This window comes from Lithobates pipiens, unplaced genomic scaffold (genome assembly GCF_037356315.1).
Source record: "Lithobates pipiens isolate NorthernLeopardFrog02 unplaced genomic scaffold, aLitPip1_a1.2 Scaffold_27, whole genome shotgun sequence".
In the NCBI taxonomy this organism is placed as follows: domain Eukaryota; kingdom Metazoa; phylum Chordata; class Amphibia; order Anura; family Ranidae; genus Lithobates; species Lithobates pipiens.
Window position 1 is genome coordinate 107,402,602 of NW_027507788.1, and position 21,878 is coordinate 107,424,479.

At 43.4% G+C, this 21,878-nt stretch overlaps 1 protein-coding gene across 8 annotated transcripts in view; it reads right to left on the minus strand.

Moving 5' to 3' along the window:
• LOC143934059 (low affinity immunoglobulin gamma Fc region receptor III-A-like) overlaps positions 1 to 21,878 on the minus strand; it is a 90,003-nt gene that overhangs the window by 27,337 nt on the left and 40,788 nt on the right. For 5 of the 8 annotated variants that reach the window (XM_077457344.1, XM_077457338.1, XM_077457341.1 and 2 more), the window contains 5 exons: positions 15,324 to 15,344; positions 14,457 to 14,501; positions 11,778 to 12,029; positions 9,310 to 9,570; positions 1,788 to 2,063 (listed from right to left, as the gene is read on the minus strand). In XM_077457344.1, coding sequence (XP_077313470.1) covers positions 1,788 to 2,063; positions 9,310 to 9,570; positions 11,778 to 11,958 — 718 coding nt within the window. In that variant the 5' untranslated portion in view covers positions 11,959 to 12,029; positions 14,457 to 14,501; positions 15,324 to 15,344. The remainder of the gene's footprint in view (positions 1 to 1,787; positions 2,064 to 9,309; positions 9,571 to 11,777; positions 12,030 to 14,456; positions 14,502 to 15,323; positions 15,345 to 21,878) is intronic. The other 3 variants (XM_077457342.1, XM_077457343.1, XM_077457346.1) reach the window with 2 other exon arrangements.

The following is a 21,878-nucleotide window of genomic DNA, read 5'->3' on the forward strand; positions in this document are numbered from 1 at the left end:
CGTGCAGTCTCCCCTATGGAACGGCTGAAATCCATCGCTATCTGATCTCATTCTGTCAGAAAAATCCAGACGTATGGTGGTACTATTCTATTCTACTATACTATTCTATGATCAGGCCAGGCAGCCCGTTTTCACCCAATTTTCCCATAGAGGGGCCTTATAATATACTTATCAGCTGTTTTCATGATCCTTTCCTAAAACATGCAGCTGATGTAACTAATGTGCAAATTTCAACAGTTCAAAAGTCAGCAGCAATTCCCTTACTTTTATCTGGTCAAGCTCACTGGCCACTGATATATGTATAGAGCAGAAACACTGGAATGTCACAGATGGAGTGCTCATCCCCAAAGAAGCCGCTGGAATATTGTTCAGGTTCTTTCCCATTTAGTGCAGAGGCAGCCAGGCACACAGCAACAGTGACCTCAGTTGGCCAAATGAACAGTATAGGGGTATCTTTTTTTCTTTTGTTTTATTTTTGGGGTAACTTGGATAGGGATAGGGATTTGTATGGGATATTCCTGAACTATGTACAAATGGGAGGACACGCTAACCAAAACGGTACTCCAACAACACATATCTTCTTCCAAACTCAGAACAAAATGCTTTTATAAGAGAATAGTAGAGGCCAAAAGTATACACCCCTCAGGAGAGGAACTGCTTGATTTCCAGATTAAAGAACAATTCTCCCATGATGCCACTGAAGAGGTTGATAGTATGAAACTCTCAAAGAGAAACTACTTAGCTCAGGCTTAGCAAAAAGTCTTTCCCAAACTAGGTGGGACTGGTTGGTATGTACCTCTAGAGAAGACCTATGTGGCCCAGCACTCCCAATAGTGCACAGTCACAAAAGAGAATTCCAAGTCAGATCAATACTCACTATGTTCTTTGGGTAACTGGATGCTCCTTCTAATCACACTGGAGCCGTGCGCTGGCAGGGCATCAGAAAAAGTCCTGCCAGCAGCTTCTTTGGAGCGGTGAAGGAGTGGTGAACTCCACCACCCCTCCCCATTGAAATCAATGGGGCAGCGCTGTTATACCGCCAGCAAAATGCCACTGCGGCGGCTTTTTGAAAGTGAATTTAACCCCTTTTCGCCGCTAGCGGGGGATTAAAACCACCCCGCTAGCGGCCGAATAGCGCCACTAAAACTACGGTAAAGCGGTACCTACAGTATCTTAGAAGTCAGGGTTTCTCCCTCACACAACACTCCATATTCTTTCTTTGCCACATCTGGTGTCTGGAGCTGGGACACAGAGAATATTAGCATCCAGCACCTACTTCCACTTTACATGAACTGGGGCCCAGTATAGGATAAGAGCCCTGAGCAATTAACAGTTTTCAACTCTCTAATGCTGACCCTGCAGGTCCTGAGCATCTCCCTGTGAGACAGCTAATGCTCTGACCTATCTCTGTCATTTTGCAGAGCTTTTCCAAAAACGAGAGCTCGAAAACTTCCCTACTGAATTGCAAATACAATACAAAGCACCGATCATTTAGAAATAAACTTCAAGGCTACGTTTACATTTTTCTGGAGCCTGCAGAGCATTGCACCCAAAATCAGCTGCAGGGCAAGGCTCCTGCAGACTCTCAGTATAGCCATCTGCCCATACCTCCCATACAGGCAGACAGCTACTGAAGAGCAGGAAGATCAATGAACGACGAGGGCGCTCACCAGCACCCTCCAAGTTCATTGAGAACTACAAGCCGTCTGCTGCAATGGCAGACAGTAGTTGTAGTTCATGAATTCACAGAACTCTGTGTCTCTAGTGTGCAGTTCTAATTTGCTTACCTGTCACGGTATCGTCAATTTTAAGTGGCAAGCTAGTTTTCTCCACTCTGTCAGTTAAAGTTCTCACTTTACATATGTAGCTCCCAGAACCTTTCAGCCAAGTAGATAAAACTGTATATCTATTAATGAGGCTATATGGCTGAACATTACTTCCATCTCTGTAGAAAGCAAACTGCAGTTCTGTTGTCTGTCTGAGCGGACTGAGACTTGTTTGGCATATCAGTATCCTAGCATCACCATCTGTGATTAGTGTTAGATCTGGAGTTGTGAACAGCGCTAAAATATGAAAGTGACAAAAAAAATGCAGATCAATGTTTGTGAATGGAAAAATTTGATTCAAGAACAAGATATATATTTTTTTTTAATAGATCTGGACAGATTCCCCACCCCCCTGCCAGGCACTCTTAGACCCCTTTCACACTGGGTAATTTTGCAGGCGCTACAGCGCTAAAAATAGCGCCTGCAAACCGACCTGAAACAGCCGCTGCTGTCTCTCCAATGTGAAAGCCCCGAGTGCTTTCACACTGGAGTGGTGCGCTAGCAGGACTGTAAAACAAAGTCCTGCCAGCAGCATCTTTGGAGCGGTGAAGAAGTGGTAAAGTCAATGGGGCAGCGCGGCTATACAGAAGCACTTTGCGGTGGTTTTTAACCCTTTCTCAGCCGCTAGTGGGGGGTAAAACCGCCCCAATAGCGGCCGAATAGCGCCGCAAATCCGACGGTAAAGAGACGCTAAAAATATCGGCGCTTTACTGCCGACGCACCTCCTGCCCCAGTGTGAAAGGGGCCTTACTGCCCTGTTCTGTTAGTGCATCAAACACATCAAACAACATGCATCATTCCTCATGTAATCTGAACTGAAAAGGTTTGGGGACCGATGGTCAGTAGGAGTCATTTATTAAAGAGGAACTTCAGTCTGCTCATATAATTTGTAATAAAAACATCTTTGCCATTCTGAAGCTTCCCTCCAACCACTTTGCATATTATTTTATATATACCCTGATTCTGTACTTGCCAAATATGCTGCAGAAATCTCCCTCCACTGAGTCTGGCTGCAGCCGTTTTAACTGTGGGCAGCTGAAGCTGCTGCCTGTTCACTTCCTGGATTTACACAGACACAGCTATAGCTCTGCAGTTCTCATTGTCACTCTTATGACTCATCCTCCCCTCCCTTCCTGGCAAACTCTCACCAGAGTGAGCAAGAGAGCTGTGCATGATATCATAAGCCTAGGCTTTTTTCCAGACAAGAAACAAGACGTGGGCTGTATAAGGTATTTACTGGCAGAAAAAAAAAAGTTTTAATATCCAAAGTTAAAACAACAAGAGCAGAAGATGGAAAGATGAAAAAATTACTGAAGTTCCGCTTAAGCATCTCTTCCTGAATGTTGATACTTCCATTTTGTGGAGTATAATAATAGAAGTATAATTCTTTTATTAAAATCTGAACTCCAGGTTGAAATAAAAGACACCAATTAATCTATCGCCAATTAATGCTGAACTCCAGGAATGACCATTATTGCATAACTACGTTGATGCAACTTGGATCTAGGTAAGTATGCTGATCTCATACCTGATGGGCTACTACTGGTACAGCTGATAATCACTGCAGTAGTCAGTTCTACTACAGTAATAGCTGCAATCGGTTCCTGTGCCAAGTGGCTTTTCCTCTGCACATTGACCACAGGAGGGAGCTTGCTTGGCACAGCCACCATTTTCAGAACACCTTCTATTTTATTCAGTGGATACTAGGTGTTCTCTGATAGGACAAGGCAGGGATCATAACATTACCACTCTTCCTCTCCACCTCGTCCAATTAGGGAGTGCCTTGTATTTATTAAATGTAGCACACCCCCTAAGGAGCCGCAGTTAAACTGGGATCCCCCACCTTGCACAGCCGGGCACACTGAATTTCCACAGGCACTCCAGAGACAGAGAACTGTCCTTGACTTTGTTTTTGTGGTTTATTGAGGGTTAATAACTTGGATGGTGATGGGAAATGATGGGATGCCCACTTGACTTCATCAACAACACTTTAGCAACATCTTCAGGGACATCTTCCTATTCACAGTTTATGAACAGCCTCCTTGAAAGTTGACACTCCTCCACTTTACTTGCATGCAGACTCCAGCTGGATCACTGTAAATGGATCTGACAGGCACAGTCCGATTTAGCAATGGCCTCTTGCAGGTAGGAACTAGTCCCCTTGATGTGTAGCAGTACACAGTGATCAGCTTGTATACTCTGTGGACACTGGTCCCAGCAACAACTCTTCAGGCCCTGCCAACCCATCTGGCTGCAGCTGCCCCTTTCACTAGCATTCCAGGTTAACTTTCCTCCACAGTCCTCCAGACTGACCCCCCGGCTGACTTTGCAGGAGATCTCTCAGGGATGAAGACTTGGCATAATGCTGTCTGCATGGAGAATTGTCTGTCTACATGTGGCACATGTGACATCCCCCCTTGTAAGTCCCCAGTAGTGCTGCTCTACTCACACTGTCCCCCACTTGCTCCCATGCCTCCAGGAAGGGCTTCCTTCCTGTGTTGTGCAGGATCCTTCCAGCACCTGTGTCCCGGCCCAAGGTCACCCCTCCCAACCAGACTAGGGAGCACAAACAGCTTCTACAACACTATATGTCAATTTTTTACCCAACTGTTGTTTTGGCATGGCTAATGCCTATTTATGAGGTGAACCTTGCCCCCTGCCAGCCCTCTACTGGGGATTGGCTGAGGCCCTCATAAATATTCCAAACAGCCCCTCCTAATCTCCACCCACTAGCTCTAGAAGTTTCTACAACCTTCTAGACCAGGGGGAGGCACCAGAGAAGCTGTCATCCAGCCCTAGCTCACTGGACTATAGTAGTTACATGGTAAATAAGTTAAAAAAATACACAAGCACACGTAGTTCAACCAATACAAAAACACTAACAAACCTACACTTCAAAATTCTTGTATCTAGCACACACCAGAGGGTGCTACATAAACAAAATACAAGGCCTTCTGTGAATGGTGGCAGTGCAGAGTGAGTTCCCCCCTGTGTTCAGTGTGCAGTGGAAAAGCCACTTGGCCCAGGACCCATGGCTCCTAAGATATGAGATATTCATACTTAAATTGGTCCAAGCTGGTGTTCAGCTTTAATTAATATACATCCTTAAATGCGTTTCTTTAGTGTTTGTTGAGAGACACGAGAATTCAATGACAGTTGGGTTATACTGTCACCTACAGGAGGATTTGGACACTGGCCAAAAAAAAAACAGCTAAAAAACAGTGCCTGCCTGCATGACTCCTAATTAGAGCATGCCTTTGTTTTTTGCAAATGTCCTATGGGGATGGATGCCTTTTCTGTGCTGAAGAAAGTCTTAATTTTTTGATAGATTTTATTTTTAATTCTATCAAAATCTTACCAACTATGCTAGAGTTGCAGGAACAGCCCTGTTTTTTATTCAGTTGTCGTGTGATGGCTGTGTGCAAGGTTCAGAGCATGAGTGGTCCATCCCCCCCACCCCCCGCTGCTTCCTGGATGTTCCCCTGCTTACCAGAGCTGTTGGTAAGGGAGAAAACAATCAGATCCCCTGTAGCAATGAGCAGGAAGTCAAGTGAGGGCAAGATAGCCCCCCTCACTCGACTCTATGCCCTTAGAGGACCGGAGTGATGTCTGACATCACTTTCATTTTTAAAGTGTCGCTTTAAAGCTCATTTGGCAGTACTTCTGTGGATCACAGGAGTGTAGTCTGTTCTGCACTTCCATGACCCGTTTTCAGCAGAGAGTGGACTTAAGTCCGCTCTCTGCTGACGTCGCAGAGTTGGTCCAGGCTCTGTGTCATCACAACCATGGAATCGGGATCTGCCTAGATCCCTGGACCCGGCTTAGCCTCTCAGCGAGCCGCTGAGAGACTGAGCCGGCCGCCACGCCCCCTCCACAGCTCAGCGCTCCAAAGCGAGGGGGAGGCAGAGCAGAGAGCTGTGACTGACTGGCAGAGACTGGCAGTGTTTGATCACTTGGTTCTCAGTGTAGTGGCGCCGGGGGACAGATGCAGCATCAAACCGATCCTAAATTTACTTTTTACTTTACTCTGCAATAACCCTGATTCCCATACTTCTCTTTTAAGCAACGTAGTTTGTCGCCATTCCACGAGCATGCTCAATTTTAAAGCATGACATGTTCGGAATCTTTTTACTCAGCGTAACATCATCTTTCACATTATACAAAACAATTGGGCTAACTTTACTGTTTTTATTTTTTTTTTATTCACGAAAGTGTATTTTTTCCCCAAAAAACACGCTTGGAAGACCGCTGTGCAACTACACTGTGACATAAAATATTGCAATGGCTGCCATTTTATTCTCTAGGGTCTCTGCTAAAAAAAAATATATATATATATATATATATATATATATATATATATATATATATATATATATATATATATATATATATATATATATAAATGTTTGGAGGGTCTAAGCAGTTTTTCAGAAAAAAACACAAATTTAAACTACTGAACAACAAATGTCAGAAAAAGGCCTGGTCCTTACAGGAGAGTTCCACCTAAAAGTGGAACTTCTGCTTTAAGGCCTCCTCCCCAACTCCTGTTTGTGAAACTGAGCTTTTCGGGAGGTGGGGTGGGAGCAAATACCTGAATTTGACAGGTACCTGCTCCCACTTTCTTTGCCGGTCACCTAGGCGACCGTAAGCAGAAGCTCTCCCCCCTGAAGTCTTCTGGGACATATCACAGGTTTGTGGCCGGTCACAGACCGTAACGCCGCTCCTGCATGCTCAGTGGGCACCCAACTGTGAAGCCGCAAGCTGTCACAGCCAGGGGCCCATAGTAGAGATGCCAACGCCGCTGAAGCAACTAATATCCATGGGGGGCCTGGCTCTTCCCAACTTCTTTCAATATTTTCTGTCTGGGCAACTGGTTCATGCCCACAGTTGGCTCGCGCTTGATAAAGGTTACAGGTTAAATACTCCCTACCCAACTGGTATTTTTTTCGTTACTTACAACTACATCATGCCTACACCTCCCAGTTTGGGTTGGCGGTCATTACCCTTTAGGAAATTAATTTGGAGTCACTGCTCCGCAATGATTCCATTCCTAAGACCCACTCTGTATTGTACCAGGCTGTATATCCAGCTCTTCCTGCAAGCTTAACTAAGTGCAGGGAACGATGGATGAACGATGTTCCTAACTTGGACAATGATGACTAGGATGATGTTTGGGATTATCCCTTTCAGTACCTTGTCTCCGTAAAAGATAGACTGATTCAATTCAAAATTGTTCACCACATTTACTTGGTCCCGGATAGGGTGGGAAAATTTGGGCCCACTGGTTCTTCAGGTTTATCAATTGGCCAATTTATCTCTATGGTAACAGCCATTTTGGTGTTCCACAAGGTGAAAATCTGCTTACTGGATCTGGTGGAGCCCTTAGCCCCCACAAAGTCACAAGAATGCGTTTGAGTATGTTAGTTAGATAGTTTTCCACTGGAAATCATCTAATCCCCCTTACCTGCAGTAGCGGAAATCTCTGGTGAATTCAGTGCTTCCCCTGTACATGACTTCCTATGACATTAGAGGTTGTCCAACTATATTTGACAAAATCTGGAACCCCTTGGTTGGAGCACCCTGAAACTATTACAGAACTGTCAGTGTGACCGTTCTCCCCTTTTACTGGTGTCCCAAGCCCACTTTGGTATAGCCTCTGAGGCTCCTATTTCTTAGCCGTGTCTCTCTTTGAGTGACAGTGCCCCTTATTTACAGTATTTACTTGATACCATTGTGGAAGCTTGAAGATCTGTCATTATCCTCCCTGTCCTATGATGTTAAATGTATTAATGTCTCCTAATCATATCTTACTATAGAGCCTTTATGCAACACCTCAATGGTAGTTCAAGCACCCTACTTAGCCTGTCATTTTGGAGCTGTATCTATGTTATTGATTGTAATTCTTGCCCTCATTGTTTTTTGTTTTGTTTTTTCTCTCTGGCAGTGGTTTCTTCCACTGTCTTTTGACATAACTTGAATATTCAATAAAAATAGAATTTATTAAAAGAAAACCAGTAATCTTGTAAGTTATGTTGTGTTTATGTGTGCTAATAATGATTTTAGTGTATTTTTTGTGATTTGATAAACATTTGCTGGGCCTACAAAATCAACTATAGTGGGGAATTGTATTGAGGGTCAGTCTGTGTCCCAGTATAATCCTTCTAGGCCTGTCTGACTGACCTGAGGGGATTGTACTGGGGGACAGATTGACCTGGAGGGGTTATACTGGGGGACAGATTGACCAAAGGGGGAATGTTTATACTAAGGAACAGACTGACTTGGGGGGGGGGGGTTATAATGGGGGACATATTGACCTTGAGAGGATTCTACTGGGGGACAGACTGACTTGGGGAGGATTAAACTGGGGGATAAACTGACCCGGGGGATGTTATACTGGAGACCATATTGACCTAGGCAGGAAGGGTTATACTGGGGGACAGACTGTACCTGGGGAGGATGATTATACTGGGGCAGACTGACCTGGGGGTGGGGATATACTGGGGGGGGGGGCAGATTGACCTGGGAGGATTATACTGGGGGACGGATTGACCTGGGGGGATTATACTGAGGGACGGATTGACCTGGGGGATTATACTGAGGGACGGATTGACCTGGGGGATTATACTGAGGGACAAATTGATATGGAGGAGGGGAAGGATTATACCAGGGAGAACTGTTTTATTTAACCGTCCCCTTAAGTCCCTCCCACCGTTAATGCAATTTGGCAAAGCCCACTGTTCTTTATCTACTTGGTGTGCCCAAAGGTTCCCAGATCTTTTACAATCCTAGCTACACCCCTGGCACAGTAAAAACCCTGCTCACTCTTTACTGTGGCATGCTAAGCACACCACACCAGAATGGGGCCCAACACATGATCATGTACACAGGCTCACTGATTTCATAAAACGCCCTTGATATGAAGGTACCAACATTAGCGTGCTTTATGCTTTCCTTACATATGAAAAAAATATCCATTTGAAGTACCACACACTGGATGAAAAATGGCTTGTAATGGGAGTGATGAAAAATGGCTTGTAACGGGAGTGATGAAAAATGGCTTGTAACTGGAGTGATGAAAAATGGCTTGTAATTGGAGTGATGAAAATGGCTTGTAATTGGAGTGATGAAAATGGCTTGTAATAGGAGTGATGAAAATGGCTTGTAATAGAAGTGATGAAAATGGCTTGTAATTGGAGTGATGAAAATGGCTTGTAATAGGAGTGATGAAAATGGCTTGTAATAGAAGTGATGAAAATGGCTTGTAATGGGAGTGATGAAAATGGCTTGTAATGGGAGTGCTTGCTCTAAGCAGTGGCACAGAAGATGAAAAATTGTAGGTTCTGAATAGTGTCGTAATCTGACTAATGCTGTGCAATATAAAACGACAGGCATGGGAGATCACAAGAGTAGGCAACCACCAGACAAATCACTTGGCATCTAAAACAGTGTATTCAAGAAAGAATTACCAGTACTCTTCATTTACCTTGAACAGAAAGGGTCACAGCGTCTGAGTGCTGATAATATAGTAGATCATGGTAGACCTGCTTTGTGCATTCGTATCTCCAAACAGACTTCATGAATACGTTTTCAATAAATAGCTCAGATTGAGCACCCCAGTCTTGAATCACATTATTATCCTTGTAAAATATAGTCTCCCCGGCAATATATCCAGGATATTGGCTACATCTCAGTGTGACTTCATCCCCTTCAAAAATGTACAGAGGAGCCTGCAGTATGACATAGTCTGAACTCAGAAAAAAAAGAAAAAGCATATTAGAGTAGCAAAAATCATGCCTAAAAGTATACATCCCAAGATGTATGATATTTGTTAACCAGAATACCCCCACCCCCACCTCCTCTGGTGTCTCTCTGATTTAGTTCCATTTTGTTACTCTTTAGAGAGGCCCATAGTGGAAGCCACCCTATAATGTTTGCTCTTAGACATAACATTTACTTTGAAGTTAAAATAGTTCACAGGTTTGCTTTAACCAGTTCCCGACCGACGCACGCCAATGTACGTTGGCAGAATGGCATGGACAGGCATATTGGCGTACAAGTACATCCATTTCTATATGCCGCCCTGCCATCGCATGCGTGCCGCTGGCGGCTCGCTTGCGTGCCAGTCGGGACCCCCGTGAGTCTGGTCGCGGGTCCCGCGGACTTGATCGCCGTGGGGATACCCGCAATTGTATCACAGGGAGGCTGAACGGAGAGATGCCGTTGTAAACAGCATCTCCCCGTTCTGCCTAGCAACAAGTGACACTGATCTCTGAACCATGTGATGGGAGCAGAGCTCAGTGTTCACTAACACAAAGCCCAGTCCCCCACAGTTATTAACACGCCCCTAGGAACACTTAACCCCTACACTGCCACCACCTGGTTAACCCCTTCACTGCCAGTGTCATTTACACAGGAATCAGGAATTGTATAGCACTGATTGCTGTATAAATGACAATGGTCCCAAAAATGTGTCAAAAATGTCCGATGTGTCCGCCATAATGTCGCACTCACAATAAAAATTGCTGATCGCCGCCATTACTAGTAAAAAAAAAAACTATTAATAAACATGCCATAAAACTATCCCCTATATTGTAAATGCTATAACTTTTGCGCAAACCAATCAATAATCACTTATTGCGATTTTTTTTAACTAAAATATGTACAAGAGTATGTATCGGACTAAACTGAGAGAAAAAACATTTTTTTATATATTTTTGGGGGCTATTTATTATAACAAAAAGTAAAAAATAATGTGTTTTTTTCAAAATTGTCGCTCTATTTTTGTTTATAGTGCAAAAAATAAAAACTGCAAGGGTGATCAAATACCACCAAAAGAAAGCTCTATTTGTGGGAAAAAAAGGACATCAATTTTGTTTGGGAGCCATGTCGCATGACCGCGCAATTGTCAGTTAAAGCAACGCAGTGCCAAATCGCAAAAAGTGGTCTGGTCTTAAGCCAGCAAAATGGTCCGGTCTGAAAGTGGTAACTCCACTTTTGTTGAGAAAATAATATTTCCCTCTGGGTGATCTATGTACATTGCAGGGATTTTAACAAACTTTGTTGCAAATTCCTACCTTTTGTTATTCTGGAGAAATAGCTGTTTGTCTGTGTCCATGTGCAAAGTGAGCCTGTATGGGAGTGGTTTTGTAATTATCAGCTGCTGCACCTGCAGGGTTCTAATGAGGAAATTGCAGGGTCTGCATCCCTTTAGACATGATTTCCTTTAGTATCTCACCAAAAAAAAATATTTTTTTTTGCAGGGGATGCTCAAAATCTATCTTGTATCTTAGTCCAGACTTCTGGTAAAATCAGTGAGTCAATCACACAAGCAGGAAATGACATGACTGGGGGGTGTTCTGTACATCATCTGTGTACAGAACACCTCCAGGTAGCCATATTGCATTGCATTGCGTTTTAAAGAGAATTACAGAGCTACAGATTGAAAAAGAAAGGTTGTTTTTTATAACATTCAATTACAATATGATTTGTGTCGCAATTGCATACACTATATTATTTATTATTTTTTTATTTATTTTTTTGCTAATTGTTTTCCCCACAAAAGTGGAGTTACCCTTTAAGTCAGAAAGACCATCCAGTTTACATAAATTTCTTAGGATTTGTTTTTGCAAGTTTGGGCAGCACTTTCACAGTGACCCCTAATGAAGTCATGTGGGGACTTTTCTGGGTTTTGATTGGATATTCGTGATCATAGCAGAAGTTCAGTGTAAGAAATACACAGGAGAAAATGCATGTTGATAAGGAGAGTGTAAAGGTGGGCGGGGAGTCTACTGACATCACAACTTCACCCACTGAGCCCAGGTCTCATAGCAGACAGAGGGGAGCCATTTGACAGATAAGTATAGATGCCGGAGGCATGTATATCCTTCTAGATGACCAATATTGCAGTCATTTAGAAAGGATGAGAGTAGGTTTACATCCACTTTAACTCACTATTTAGAACGTCCAATCTTACAGAGTCACTTTTGTCACTGATATTCGTCTGGCACTGGTATCTTCCAATGTCTAATGGCTGGGCTTTTTCAATTGTATAGCTCTTCCCTTGATGTATCCAATTACCATCCTTGTACCAGACATAGATTTCATCTACTGTAGACTTTATATCACATCTCATTGTTATAGAATCTCCTGTAAAGATCTTGTTCCATTCTGGAGTGAAAATCACCTCCGGCTTTGTTGCAGCTTCTGCAAGAAAATACAGATGAGTTCATTTATAGAAAAAAAAACAGTCAAGAAAAGAAAAATTATTGTTTCAAACTGTTGTTATAGCTACTGATTAGTGATGAAATCATCATGGATGGGTGTCCATATTATCCACCGAGAGGTAGACAGTCTAGGAGATTATAGGAGGGTACCTGAAGATAAGTGGGGTTATTGGTATTACAGAGGTGTTCAGGGTGTGCTTAGAGTCACAGGATTATCTGGGGTCAATCAGTGACACAGGATGCTCTGTAGTCATCAGGTGACACCTGATGCTCTGGCGACATCGGGTAAAACAGGATGCACAGGAAATAGGACTTGTGCTCAGAGGGGGGATTGGGGGGTTTGTGCCTAGAAGAGGTGATATGATGGGGGGGTGGAATTGTGTTAGGAGGGGAAATTTTTTAGGGAAGAAGATTTGTGCTAGTATGGATGATGGGGGGGTATTTGGGTATTTGTGCTAGAAGGGAATTTTTTGGGGGGGAGGGATTTCTGCTGGGGGGATTTGTACTGGGAGAAGGGGATTTGGAGTGGGCAAAGAGAATGTGTACTTGGAGGGGAAAATTAAGGGTGTTGTTTTGGGGGGGGGGGGTGACATTTGTGCTGGGGGGGATTTGGGGAATGGGGCAAAGATTTGTACTGGGAGGGGGGATTCCAGCAGGGGGGTGGATTTTTACTTGGAGGAGGGGAAATTGTATGCTTAGGGGGACAGCATGCAGAGTAGTTCTCGTTTTGGAGCACTTGACACATGACACACATAACACATAATGCTCATGCATCTTGGGGGGGGGGGCCTCTAGATGTCCTTGTCCTGGCATTGACTGGAAGCACTGGAGACAGGGACTGCTCTAAACAGTCACTGGAGACACAAGGGACAGTGGAGACACTGGAGTGCAGGGGTCATGAAGGCAGAGGAACGCAGGGGTCACAGTCACTGGAAGCATGGTGAACAAAGGAGGCAGGCATTGAAGGCATGGCAAGGGGCTTTGGTATGGGCATGGCAACGTAATATATGAGTGCTGAGAAATGCATCCCCATCCCTTTAAGGCAGCACCTGTTTGCTGATTTGCCACAGCGCTGCCACCCGCACAAAAAAGAGGAGACCGAGCACTGGATTGGAAAATTCAGGAACAGGTGAGCGTCCATTAACCCCCTTTTCTAGGATCTCCCCATTGAGTCTAGCCTGCATGGAAAGAGTACATAAAATGAATGGTGTTAGTGGAGCAATGATGTCTATTAATATATAAGTGTAAATGGGGAGAATGAGTGGCCTCACAGAACAGTGTAAAATATAAAGAAGTCATATAACATGTACCATCATCCAAATTTACTTAGAGTAGAAGTTTGGGAGTCTGGGCCCCACCCTAGACTTGCCAAGGACGAGATACAGAACTGTACCCGCACCATTTTGTACATTGTATAAAAGAAAATTATTTCTCTAATAAAAGTATTTTGGAAGAAACTTCATCAGGTTGATTGATACAGGTAGGAAGTGGAAGAAATATAGAAACCTGGGTAAAATAGTAATTTTTACCGTGTGAATTCTACCTATCTACGACATATCAAATAATGACCAGTTAGTAACTTCTTCTTCCAAATGTTTATATAGCATTTGCAAAGAGGTAAGGAAGAGGTAAGGTTGATATCCAGATACGGAAAAGATGAGTCTTGCCAGACTGCTATTTCTGAGAGAGAGAGCAGGCAGATTAGATTGAATGTTTATGTAGATAATATAATAATAATAATATAAATCTTGTTCGGATTTTCTGCTGAGAATCTCATCTTTATTAAGAGAACAATTTTGAGGTGGAGATTAGGCCTTTTTCAGCCAGGAATATTACCTTTAACTGCTTTGTTTCAGACACAGGTTCTAAGAATTGCACATATTTGCAAAACAGAATATCATTCTTTTTACTTGGAGATAAATTCAATGATAGAGATTCAGCTTCTTTCAGGCAGAAATATGAAAAACAAATGTATTTTCTTGAAATACACTATATGAAAATGGTATGGATTAGCTAAAAAGAATCTCATCATGTAGATCAATTCTGTGGAACTTAAAAAGCCAGGATATGCTTACTCGGTGGTACATCAAATAAAGATCATGCACCCGGTAATGGGAGAAAGGGTCTCCCTCCCAGACCCTGCTCATTACAGTGGCTTGAAAAAGTATTCATACCCCTTGAAATATTCCACATTTGGTCATGTTACAACCAAAAACGTAAATGTATTTTATTGGGATTTTATGTGATAGACCAACACAAAGTGGCACATAATTGTGAAGTGGTAAGAAAATGATAAAAGGTTTTCAGATTTTTTTACAAATAAATATATGAAAAGTGTGACATGCATTTGTATTCAGCCCCTCTGAGTTAATGTTTTGTAGAACTAAATGCTTTGATAGAACTTCACCTTGTGTGCTACTGTTTCCGGGCGTTTTGGATCCAGCCAGGCCACCTGTGATATAAAAAGGGGAAAGGCTGAGGTCCAGTGGGAGCCGCTCTTAGCTGTAAATGCTGTAAATGCTGCAATTGCTGGGGAGGAAGACTGCTGCACCTTGTAGTCCGTCTGAGGCATCGGGGATCCGGAGATTAGCCAGGACTTGGACAATGCCTACAATGGACTACTACCTTTTGGAGATATGCCTGGGCAGCCATCCCCACTAGACAGTTATGTTTTGAACTGTGTCATGCTCACTATTTTTGTTCTATGAGAAGTATTTTTACAGTAAAAGTTGTCAAAACTGCTTTAAGCCTGGTCTGAAGCCATTCAAAGGGGTGCATGATGGTTTCTGGCATATAAAAGACCCAGGGTCAGTAAAGCACATGTGGGGTATGAAGCAAAACTACTAAGCTCTACTTGGCAAGTAATGGAGGAGTAATGCAGTTGCCATGGGTAACCAAGTGCTAATGCAAAGTATATTGCAACCGGTCGTAAAGCATTGTACCTGGTGTATGTGACGGGTCCCCCTATAGCGAGGGGGTCGATGCTCTGGCTCCCCCCCCAGCAGTCAGCTCCCATAGCAACTGATGAGCATGTTCATGCCAAAAGTACCCCCACATGCAGGGTGATAGGTCCCGCCTACAGCTGTTCATAGACATTCACTGACAGGTACGTTCATTGTACTGCATGCTTCAATACTATACATATAGCATGGATTTGCGACTGGGAAAATATGACTATGCCCATATTTATATACTACAATACTATAATAATACTATATATAATCCAAACCTAAGACTAGAAACAAGATTTAAAAATATTAACAAATTGACTTACCAACTGGTTCCCAAGTAGCCCCTAAAAAACAGAATATAGAAAATGTAATTAGAATTTTGTATTTGATATTTCTGTTTTTTTCTCTCTGTAGTTGTGCCAATGTCATACACAGAGAAAAGATCTGCAGGGAAAAGCATATTCTGTTCTAGAAGGATATATTTCCAGAGCTGAAATAGTTAAGGAGAAATGCATCTACAGCCAATGTTGACCTCTCCCTCTGAATCAGGCATGTACTGGCCATCGGGACTACCGGGAGTTTCCCGGTGGGCCGATGGCTCAGTGGGCCGGTTTTAGTGACAGTCAGTGGCATCGCTAGGGTGGGACTTTTGGGGCTATAGCCCTGCATCTGGGGCCCAGAGTCAGACCAGGAGTCCCCAACTACAGGGTCCCGGCCCATTACCAGGCCATGGGCTCTCTGCAGCCGCGGGGCAGGCAGCATTGGATAGCCGGAGAGTGGGCAGGCAGCTCTCACTGCCTGCTCTCTCTCTAGTGACCCTGATGTAAGGAGGGGCTTTCTGGGGACCCTGATGTAAGGGGGAGGCTCTCTGGGGACCCTGATGTAAGAGGGGCTCTCTGGGGACCCTGGTGTAAAGAGGGGGTCTCTGGGGTCCCTGATGTAAGGCAGAGGCTCTCTGGGGACTCTGATGTAAGAGGGGCTCTCTGGGGACCCTGATTTAAGGCGGAGGCTCTCTGGGGACTCTGATGTAAGAGGGGCTCTCTGGGGACCCTGATGTAAGGCGGAGGCTCTCTGGGGACTCTGATGTAAGAGGGGCTCTCTGGGGACCCTGATGTAAGTGGGGGGCTGTCTGGGGACACTGATGTAAGGCGGAGGCTCTCTGAGGACACTGATGTAAGGCGGAGGCTCTCTGGGGACCCTGATGTAAGTGGGGGGCTGTCTGGGGACACTGATGTAAGGAGGGGCTCTCTGGGGACCCTGATGTAAGGGAAAGACTATATGGGGACCTTGATGTAAGTGGGGGGCTGTCTGGGGACACTGATGTAAGGAGGGGCTCTCTGGGGACCCTGATGTAAGGAGGGCTCTCTAGGGACCCTGATGTAAGGGTGAGGCTTTTTTTTACCCAATTGCGTACAGTTTATATACTGTTTTTGTGAGTTTTTGCAAAATTAAAGTGGGCCGGTCTGGATGAAATCCAGGGCCAAATTTTTGTCCCAGTCCAGCCCTGCTCTGAATATAGTAATTGTCTGGCTGTCAGCTTGTTCCTCTGGCTTCATTGCCAGTAGGGTGTTCTGATATTAGTTGCTAAATGCTTGCTCTGGGTTAGTGAGTCAAGTACTGAAGCTAGAGAGAGCCAAGTGATTTGCATTTTTAGATATGGTAGCTTACATATTTCACCTAGCTCACACACTTGTTTTCAGCATTAACACATTTTGGGACATGCTTTAACAGGCATTGCATTAGGGCAGTTCAGTAATATTGGAAGGACTGCCAAAGCACAGGAGCAGACCAAAAAACAGACATGCAGTGTTATGTCTAAGGCTGGATTCACACCTAGGCATTTTTAGTGCTTTTTGAATTTTGCAGATTTGCACTACAGTCAATTTAACATGGTTTCCTATGGAACACGTTCTGTAGTGCAAATCTGCAAAAATGCAAAAAGCACTAAAAATGCATTAGGTGTGAATCCAGCCTAAGATCTCTCTCACCGTCTGTACTCACAAATGTCCTTGGAAATATGGTTGCCTCTTTCCAACATTCATGCAACCTTTTTCCTGTAATACCAGACTAGATCATCAGACGACAGCCCCTTAGTCAGCTCTTTATAAATTCAGCATCAGCATCCAGTTGAGGGTGCAGAACCCAGCTGAGGCCAACAGCAAACACATGGCAGGGCTGCCTAGAGGGCAGAAAGCCCTGCAGGCTGGACTTATGATAAGATCCAGAAGCTCTGTGTCTAAGAGTATTTATAGAGACTCCTAGCAGCCTTCAGGGCCACTGGGCTTGGCCATTCATCCTTACACCCTGGTTACCCTAGCTCTCAGGTCACTCTAAAGCCTTGTACACGCGATCGGAGAATCCGTCGGAATGTGTCCTATCAGACCGTGTCGTCGGATAATCCGACTGTGTGTGGTATGCATCGGAATGTTTCCATCGGAATATCCGTCGGACCCAAATTTCCAACTTGTTGGAAATATTTCCCGACCAACTGGTTCGATCGGACATAGTGCCATGCATGCTCAGATCAAATTCCTACATCAAAGCTATTGGCTACTAGCCTGAATGTAGTCCCATCGTAACGAAATTATGTCATCACATTCTGAAAGATCGGATTTTTCGACAACTTAGTCCGACCGTGTGTATGCAACAGATTTGGACAAGATTCGACGGACAAAATCTGACGGGCAAAATCCGACGGATTTGGTTGTCGAAATCTCCGACCGTGTGTACAGGGGCTAAGGACCTAGGAAAACATCAAGACCATGTAACATTTGGTCTTACAACTGAAATCAAACAGCACACCCAAAATAGAACCAAAATAAGTATAAAACAAAATACAATTGGTTGCCAGCTCACACTCACAAAGTGATTTCACCACACTTTTTATCAAGAGAGGAAAAAGTGTGAACGCTAGAAGATTTAACCCTTGAAGGGGACAAACGCTTTATGACCTTACTGGTAATGCAGGGGGTCATACCTCTGAGGTGAGCGGCCATTGTTCACTGGTTCTGGAGACACAAGTGGCACTTTTATATCCAAGCAAAATTGCACTTTATACTTTGATCACTGTGGTGATTGAATATTTTGGACTTTATCATAAGATTATATGCTGCAAACTTTAATACAATCATAGATTGGTTCTTTTATTTCATTCAATGTGACTCACTGATTAATCACTATAGGTTGTGCTGCACTGTATTGAGTTTTTAATGTAACATTTGGCACCTGGGTGGCTCAACAATCGGAAACAAGTGATACACAGGAAGACAAATTAACCATTTGTAAGCACCTGCCTACATGGTTGCCTTCTAGAAATAAAGCTCTAGATTTCATAGGCTACATAAGCTACATGCACATGGGTGGTTTGGCCTGTCAGTATCAAATTGCAACATTTTCAGGTGCTCAGGAGATACAAGTGCTGAGTTCGAGCCATACATCCATGAACGTATACTGACCTAAATGTGAGTACAGCGCAGTACAGTGTCCAGCTGCTGTGTCATTCAGCCTTTCATAAATTTTAACAGGCTACTGGGATGCTGCATCTGTGCATTCCAGGCACCGAAAAACAGCAGGATTTGACAATAAATGGCCAAACCCTGAGGCCATTAATGAAAGAAAGTAAAAAAAATAATCTATGATTCAGTCTTCTATAAAAAAAAAAAAAAACATGAAAACTTCCAAGATGGTGAATGCATTTTAACACTGTAAATGGCTGATTCATCGTTTACAGCATGATGCTACTTCTGCAATGATTTTGCTGTTGAGTCTTTGTCAATTGGGAGCGGAAAGGCTTGCAAATAGGATGCTTGTCAGACATTAAAGGGGGCATTTTACCATTGACCACCAAAGAAAGGAGGCACTTTTTGAGTGACCAGCAACAAAAGGGACCACTTCACCATTGACCACCATTATACAGGAGAACACAACACTGACCATTTTGCACACCCCAAACATTCTCCTCACCACTGCACTCTCTATACTGATGGTTCTCAAACTGTGGGGCACTGTGACACCGCATGGATAATGTGCCACTGTAGGTGTCCTGCCACTGCTGCTGAGGAGGTGGGCTTTGCTGCCCAGGCCATTTGACCCTGTGCCTAATGAGTCTGGTGTTCTGCACGGTCCTGCCCTGTGAGTGGGGAAGCAACTATCAGAGGATGGGACTTTACAGAACACTTCCAGCCACTAGAGCAATGTGTGCAGCTCTATGCTCTGGAGAAGAGAAGGCTCAGGAGTGTTAGTTAGGTGAGGTTAGTATTTCTACTGAGAATATATTTATGTGCCTGGGGGATGAGTAGGTGTTTTTTTTATGTTATGTGGGTGGTTGGTATGGTTGTGCAAGAGGGATGTAAATACTGGGAGAAAGTGTATAATCTGCATTTGGAGAGCGTCAGGGGCGAACTGACAACTCATGGGGCCCCCGAGCAATAGGAGATTATGGGCCCCCCAGGCAATAGGAGAAGATTATGGGGCCCTCGGGCAATAGGAGATTATGGGGCCCCCAGGCAATAGATTATACACACACAGACACACAATATACACACACACACACACACACACTGAAAAGGTACTGGAGAGACAGGGCAGCTATAATCTTGGGATTTTTAAAAAAACACAGATTTTTACATACTGTCCCTGGTTTTATTGAGGCTGGCAACCCTGATGGGGCCCCTCGGGCAGTGCCCGAGGGCACAAATGGTCAGTCCGCCCCTGGAGGGCGTACATATGTACTGTACTGTGCTGCTGATGTGAGGGGGAGATATTTATACTCTGCTTGTTGCGGTAGGGTTAGTGTATAAATACTGTGCTGGTAGTGGGAGTGATATTGGATATATATTGCGCTGGTGATTGGATGGGTGGTTGCATAATCTGTGCTGGTCACATGTTCTCATTCACAGTACATTTTAAATATATATGTCCACAATAAACAATCATTCACACCATAAAAATATTTATTTTTAATTACACCTCAACCACTACTTTTTTTCAGGTTATACAATATGTACAGGTAGGGCAGGAAATGAAAATATAGCTGCTTTCAAAAGGGGGCCCTGCTAAATAAGTTTGAAAACCACTCCTTTAAACTGTAATGTGCATTATATACACTTGAACAAAGTGTTACCTTTCTCAGCAGTTAATGGTTGCTCAAATAATTTATTGAAGTTCTGTTTAAAGCAGAACTGCAGGCTTTTTAGAACAGGCTGTGAACAGACAGGGTATTATTGCAGAAGAGACATGCAATATACATATTTTTTTATGACATGTTTATTTTCATTTCCACAATATCAAAATGGGTGGAGCTGGAGATCTTGCACCTTTCCCATTGTGGGTATCACCGCCGATGCCCACTTCCACCCTTTCACATCTCTCTTGGGCGTGGGCAAGCCAGCAGCATGTTGGTGGCGCGGTGGCACGTGACGACCCTCTCCCTCTCACCTCCAGTCACTGGAATATGCCCAGCATGATGCTCACTGGAGGACATGGTCCTTCTCCATATATGTTGGAGTATATATGACACCCTGTTCTTTCCCAGTCCCTTGTTGGATGGACTTGGCTGCACCAGTATATTTCTGACATATCTTTCCACACTGTGAGACACATGTACTTTATATAATTCCATTCTCTAGCAGAACCCTCCTTTTTTGTAATTAGCCCTTGATGGTTGCATGGATTTGATTAAGTCTTGGTGACCTTATATATTAGTTCATCTACATGCCACCTGCAGCCATTGCTAGCTTGTTTTGCCAACAATCGTATGTTCATCACTCTGTTTACAGACTGCATATTCCTTCATGTTGGTGTCATTGGCGTGGGGGGTCCTTAAGGATACATAGTGTGCCGTCAACGTGCCCTCCTGCCTGCCCTTTTGATGATGGTGTGGATCAGCCTCATCTGATAGGACTGATGTTTGCTAAATGGGCTATTAATGCATGTATATTCATCAATTGTAAGTTGAGTTTGAAACAGCCTATCTTTCTTGATGCACACATCTACCATAATACGTTTTTGGCTATGATTTAGCATTTAATGATGTTATATATTATATTTTAGAATTGTCTTATATCCATCGCTTCTTCTGAAGAAGGAAATCCTCTTCCGAGACATGTTGGGATTTATCAAAGGATTTCACCCGTGCTGACCAAACGACCACTGTTGGCAGTTTGTTGGGTGTTTTTTTTTATATTATGGGTATTGATATCAATGTATGAGAGTGTCCTACAAATACAAACATGTTTGTTTGATGTGATATTTTCCTAGGACTCATGTCATTTTTATGGTATGTTTTCAATACAAATTTGGCATTCACCTTTAAAACTATTTAGTTATGTGGTTCTGCCTTAAAAGTCCCAGAGGGGTTTCTGTTCGCACTTTTCTGCATATTTTTTGTTTCTTGACAGTCTGAATGTTGTCAGTAGACCCCTCACTACACTCAGCCCCTATGTTTTCTTAACTGGGCAATATGGATTGAAGAAACATCAAGCAAAATTTTGTCACCTAATCTTTTTTTGATTTACAAGACAGGGTTGTAGATAAGCCGGCTGGAAACATTGTGTATGGTCTGTAGTATTTAACGGGAAACAATTGTATATTTTAATTGAGCACTTATGTAAATTAAGTTATATATACATGCTGCACTTTATATCCATTAATGAAATGCATGTACAGATTAGTAGCTCATCCTTCTCGTTCATATCTGTGTCTGTCTGAATGATCGCCAATACTGAATGACTGTTGATATAAAATCTCAATCATACACAGTACTTTGTCCATAAGGCAGACCATAGACAAGTCAAAAACTGAACGTTCTGGCGATCAGAAAACGAAAATGGTGCATATGATTAAGCCATCATTTGTTTAGTTTTTTTCTGAACAAAATC